Genomic DNA, 5,589 nt, shown 5'->3' with positions numbered 1-5,589 from the left:
ACACACACACACACAGCCGGCCCTCCCCCCAACAACACACACACACACACACACACAGCCCGGCGCCAGGTCCCTTTCCCGGAACGTGACTTCTGCCACCATCGGTTATGACAGCTTTCACTTGGATGGAATTCCTAACACTTTATTCTCACCCAACGCAAATTCAAAAATTGACATAAAAACTAAAATAAAACCGGCAAGAGCTCTCTATTCTATACCCACCATATACACTTTTTTAAATCACCGTGACTGAACTCCATCAGGTTTTCAAGTTTTCATTTTCAAAACTTTTACCTTTTACTAAAAGGGCCCGAGCCCTGGCCAGTTTGGTTCAGTGGCTAGAGCGTCGGCCTGCGGATCAAAGGGTCCGCCCCAGGCGGGACCCTGTCCTGGGCTCCCCTAGGAGGCAACCGACCATGTGTTTCCCTCACTCAGATGTCTGTCTGTCCCTCTCTCCCACTCTCCCTAAAAGTCAGTGGAAAATACCCGCAGATAAGGACTAACAAAAAGAAGGGGGGGGGGGGCAGATGATTATGAAACAAGCATTTGTGTACTTACCACCGAAAATAAACATTAACATTTTCCATTTTCACTTTAGATTTTTCATAAGAAATTAAACATTATGAAGTTGAACTCCACTTTTCCCTCCATCCACATAGGCAATGTTTATTATGAATATTATAGGACTCATTCAAGTCCATTTTTATTTTACATGTTTAAATGTTTGTAGATACATACACTTAGTGTTGTTTGGGGTTTTTAATATACATAAAAGTATCGTAGTCTATTTTCCAAGTCATTCAACATTACTTTTGATATGTGTTTGAACTGTTTTTAGTATTTATTTGAAAATTATATATAACTATTTTGTCCTTTCCCTGATGGACATTTAAATTGTTTCAATTTGTGTGTCTCCTTATTTACATGTGCAAGCATGTCTAAGACATATGCCAGGTCATAGAGGAGCATTAATATTTGCCAAATTACACCAATTTACTCCCTGGCTAGCAGTGACGGGTTCCCTTTGCTCTTTGCCACTGTGAAAGGTGTCTGTAATTTACATTTTTCTTACAAAGTCATGAGGCATCCTTTTTGTGTTTATTAAACCTTATTTCCTCTCCTGGGAATGTCCCATTCCTATCTCTTATAAAACTTGCTGTTGAATTTTCTTTCTCTCAATCATGTGTACCTCTTGACAGCTGACTGTTCATCTCACTGGTGCATATGCTACAGAGGGCTTCTAGGCCAGTGATGGCGAACCTTTTGGGCTCGGCGTGTCAGCATTTTGAAAAACCCTAACTTAACTCTGGTCCCATGTCACATATAGAAATTTTTTGATATTTGCAACCATAGTAAAACAAAGACTTATATTTTTGATATATATTGTATATATTTAAATGCCATTTAACAAAGAAAAATCAACCAAAACAATGAGTTCGCGTGTCAGAGGTGTCATAGGATCGCCATCACTGCTCTAGGCCAACACTTGTCTTTGTATATGGAGTTTTTATCCTGTGAGTTTTCATTTCAGTGACGTCACATTTATCCATCCTTTTTGTTTGTGATCTCTGCTTTCTGTATCTTGCTAAAGAAACCCTTCCCACTCCTGAGGTCAAGATCTTTTTTAATTTTAATAGTTTTACAGTCTTGATTTACACAATTTTTTAATTCAGTTATTCCTGGGGTAGAGTAATTATTGATTTTTATACAGCAATCATGTATCTTAAAAAGCTCTAATTGCCCTGACCAGTGTGGCGCATTGGTTAGAGCGGAGCCTGCTCCCTGAAGGGTTTCAGGTTGGATTCCTGTCCAAAGGCATGTACCTGGGTAGGAGGTTTGATCCCTGGCATGTGTGTTGGCAACCAAATTGATGTTTCTCTCCCTAACCCTTACTCTCTCTAAAATCAATAAAAACATTTTTTTTTTAAAAAGAGTCTTAAACACACTTTTCTAAAATTTTAGATACCTGGGCTTCCTGAACAGTGACAGAAAACTACACCATAGTCAGTGTTTTCCTCATAGCCTTTCCATCTACATTTGCAAGAAAAATCCAGACATGTAGATTTACTAATATCTCTAAAAAGAGATTTCTAGAAATAAAAGAATATCTCTATTTAAATATGATGGTTTCTAATTTTTTTACATACTTTTGTTCATCCAGATCTTAAGATCACATAACTAACATTCTCAAAACCAGAACTCTTTAAAATACATGAAATAGAGGAAGTATCTGGGTTATAGATTTTAATATCAAATAAAGTGTAATTTACATGATGAAGAGGTTTTGAGCCCTGGCTCAATTGGTTGGACCACTGTTCTGTGCACTGAAGGGTCAAGGGTTTGATTCCCGGTCAGAGCACATACCCAGGTTTCAGGTTTGATCCCGTCAGGGCTCGTATGGAGACAACTAATTGATGTTCCTCTCTCACATCAATGTCTCTCTCTCGCAAATCAAAAAAAAAAAGTATCCATGGGTAAGGATTTAGGAGGAAAAAAGTTTTTATTTCCATATGAAGTAGTCTTTATACTTAAAGTGTCCAAGTGAGTGCATCTTCTCACATATCAAATGCAACGCTGACAGTCTAAACACCAGGACACCGTGTGAACGATGAGAAGCAAGTAGCATGTACCCTCCAGCAGATATCAAATGTCCCAAGTTCACATTTTTCTTGTTTGTGATCCCAGAACCAGCAGCGCTTTCGTTTCATCCACTCTGTTCTTATGGATTTGAAAAGCAGGAGTTATCCACCTACCACAGGAGCACTGGTCACCATACCAGTTGAAAGAACCCAACTTGGCATTGCATTTGGGGCACAGAAGCTGGAAAAAAAAGCAAATTCCCTGATTCATTCATTCACTTTTGTACAGAACAATTATCTTTGGCAACAAAGAATATAGAAACAAGCCCTAGCCGGCTTGGCTCAGTGGATAGAGCATCGGCCTGCGGACTGAAGGGTCCCGGGTTCGATTCCGGCCAAGGGCACATGCCTCGGTTGTGGGCTCCATCTCCAGTGTGGGGTGTGCAGGAGGCAGCCAATCAGTGATTTTCTCTCATCATTGATGTTTTTATCTCTCTCCTTCTCCCTTCCTCTCTGAAATCAATAAAGAAATATATTTTTAAAAAAAAAAAAAAAGAATATAGAAACAGGACCTGGGCCCTACCTTCAAGAAGTTCAGATCTAATCGATGGGATGCAATGGGATAGCAATTTGCTACAATAGCTGTGTTAAGAATAAGAAGGATGTTGTACCCTAGCAGGTTCAAGGAGGAACAGATTAATTCCAGCACCAGGGGGAAAGGTGAAGCTTAAGACTTGAAATGGAATGTTTCATAGATGTGGCATGTGAGCTGACTTTTAAATCAGTCTGCAGCTTATGATTTCAAACCAAAACAATCAAAGCTAAAGGTAGGAAAGCATGTTAGGATTCTCATGTTCTGTTTCTGATATTCAGATACTATAGTTAGGCCTCAGATTCCTGCCTATTTAAAAACAAAACAAACTAATACTCTAGTAAAATAGATAAGTCCAAAAATGCTTAAGTCTACTATATTTTCTTCTAATGTATTTTTAGCACTAAAAAGAACTAACTTAGACCAACACCTCTCAGTCAAAAGTGGTTCACTTTTTATTTATTTTATTTTATTTTATTTATTTTTTCCACTGTGCAACCTGCTTCAGTGCCTGCAGCCTACGGGCAGAGGCCAAGCAATGGTTTGAGACCACAGCTTGCTCTGGCCTGGGGGACCTATGAGAGACCCAGGGGAACCGGCCTGCCATCAACCCAAACCCATGCAGAGTGGTTCACTATTTTAGAACAGCTGGTTTTTGTTTAATTTTTTGATAGATTCTTGTCTACACTAAAAAGATATAATCTTCAGAAAGAAAGTAGGTAAGATGGAGTAAAACACTAGATAAAATATGATTTAAAATGCAACAAGGAACAAAAGAGATGATTTAATGACACTAGAAAATCAGGTGTGTCCTCACCTGCCCATCCATCACTCCCAGCAGGGCGGGTTCCATCCACTGCACAGGTTCAATGAAATAGGATGTGCACTGAGCCCGACTCCCCATGACGGGCACGAGGGACGGTGCCCGTCTCTTGTGGGCAAAGGCTATGGAGCCGCTTCCTTCATTATGATCCAAAATGCTCGAACTTCGAAATAAAGACCTCCTGCAGCCTCCAAACAAACAAAAGCATGAATGACTTCCAAAGTAATAAAAAAAAAATAGATGAAATGTGCAGTTATTTCTTAAAGGGCTACTTTACTTTTCAGTAGTCTCTACAAGTAACTTGATTGCTTTACTACTAAGAATTTACATTCTTGGAAGCAGATTTGAATTTGAAATGTCTATAGTATTCAACTAAACAAATTCTCCCTACAGAGATTTAATAAACTGAAACTTTCAGTACTTTTCAGCTGCTGAGACAAGATAAAATCTCCAGGAAATACAAAATATTTTACCTGCACTTTCTACATTTGTAGAGAACCTCCTCTTTCGATCCTTGTGAAACCACGGTTGGGTCAACAGCAAAGAGTTCCTGAGGTAAGCTCTGCAGTTCTGCGTGACAATGACAATGTAGCTACTGGTAACACTCTGCATCTTCAGACAAAATTCAGTTCATGTCAAACTGAGGCAACAAGTGCTAACCTCAGAAATTTTTTTAAAAAGCACCCAGCGTTGAAAAGGTCGGATGTGGTAGGAGATCCCCTGGGTTCTGGGCAGACTGCCTGAGTTCAAATCCCAGACCCACCACTCACAATCCATGTGACCCTGAACAAGGTATTTCTTGCTAAACCACAGTTTCAAAAGGAAATAAAGGACCTGTCTCAAGGGATGCTGGGAAAGTGAGATAATACATCTGCGGTGCTTGGTGTCAGAGTAAATAGCATCTAGAAAGGTCCCAGTACAGAGAGCGATTATTACTCACCCGGATACTTCTCTGTAACCTTTTGCAAACGATATTGCTTATAAATTGCACTACAGGTGTCGACTTCGCATCCCATGAGCTGGTATAATTTCAGTTGCCACTCAAAACCCTCATTCATCCTGTAAAGGCAAACAAAGTTAAGTTTCCTTGAAATAAGTAAAATCACAAAAACAGAATGATTTCTCTAACAAGGAACTCACCTGGCCTCTGGTTGGATAGTCTGGAGGTTTTCATAGGCTTTTTCAAAGGTAAGTTGGTCAGTCTTCATCAGAAAAGCAGTCATTACAGCCACACTGCGGCTGACTCCTGCATGACTTAATATAGCAAATAGCAGTTAAAACAAAAAGCACACAATCAAAACCTCAGCCCCTCTTAATGATCAAGTTCTGCTTCAAACTCTTTGCTTCTGAAATACTACTCGTGTGCAAAACAATTATTCCTTTATTTCCTTATTCCTCTTAAATTCTGAACCATGAGAATGTCTTACACACCCAAATGGCATCTATGGAATCTAAGATTTTATGCTTCGGAACAACGCCAGATCCTTTGCTCTTGGCACAAAGGGCCCCAGATCTGGTCTCAGACGGCTTTCCCATCACCGCCTGCTGCTCTGACGCCAAGAATTTAAACTGTGGTTATTACATGCCATCCCCAG

The 5,589-nt window shown here is 39.8% G+C and overlaps 1 protein-coding gene across 2 annotated transcripts; it reads right to left on the bottom strand.

Moving 5' to 3' along the window:
• Positions 1 to 2,475: 2,475 nt before the first annotated feature.
• On the bottom strand, positions 2,476 to 5,582 carry DUSP12 (dual specificity phosphatase 12). Of its 2 annotated transcripts, XM_015563548.1 has the most exons (5): positions 5,135 to 5,579; positions 4,935 to 5,053; positions 4,468 to 4,564; positions 3,989 to 4,175; positions 2,476 to 2,820 (listed from the first exon to the last, which is right to left on the bottom strand). In XM_015563548.1, exons 1-5 carry the CDS (start codon positions 5,215 to 5,217, stop codon positions 2,659 to 2,661), a joined length of 648 nt encoding a protein of 215 aa, XP_015419034.1. In that variant the 5' UTR covers positions 5,218 to 5,579; the 3' UTR covers positions 2,476 to 2,658. The 2 variants fall into 2 exon arrangements, with proteins under 2 accessions (XP_015419034.1, XP_015419035.1); XM_015563549.1 differs by lacking the exon at positions 2,476 to 2,820 and having other exon boundaries at positions 4,092 to 4,182; positions 5,135 to 5,582.
• Positions 5,583 to 5,589: the final 7 nt, after the last annotated feature.

This window comes from Myotis davidii, unplaced genomic scaffold (assembly GCF_000327345.1).
Source record: "Myotis davidii unplaced genomic scaffold, ASM32734v1 scaffold1059, whole genome shotgun sequence".
In the NCBI taxonomy this organism is placed as follows: Eukaryota; Metazoa; Chordata; class Mammalia; order Chiroptera; family Vespertilionidae; genus Myotis; species Myotis davidii.
This window is presented reverse-complemented; position numbering and strand designations above follow the sequence as displayed.

Bases quoted from the DNA above. Each gene is read 5' to 3' on its own strand.
- DUSP12 (XM_015563548.1), bottom strand. From the start codon at position 5,217: ATGACTGCTTTTCTGATGAAGACTGACCAACTTACCTTTGAAAAAGCC. The intron at 4,565-4,934 runs GTGAGTAATAAT...ATTGTCACGCAG, and splicing joins GGTTACAGAGAAGTATCCGG to AACTGCAGAGCTTACCTCAG. The intron at 2,821-3,988 runs GTGAGGACACAC...TTTTTTTTCCAG, and splicing joins TGGGAGTGATGGATGGGCAG to CTTCTGTGCCCCAAATGCAA.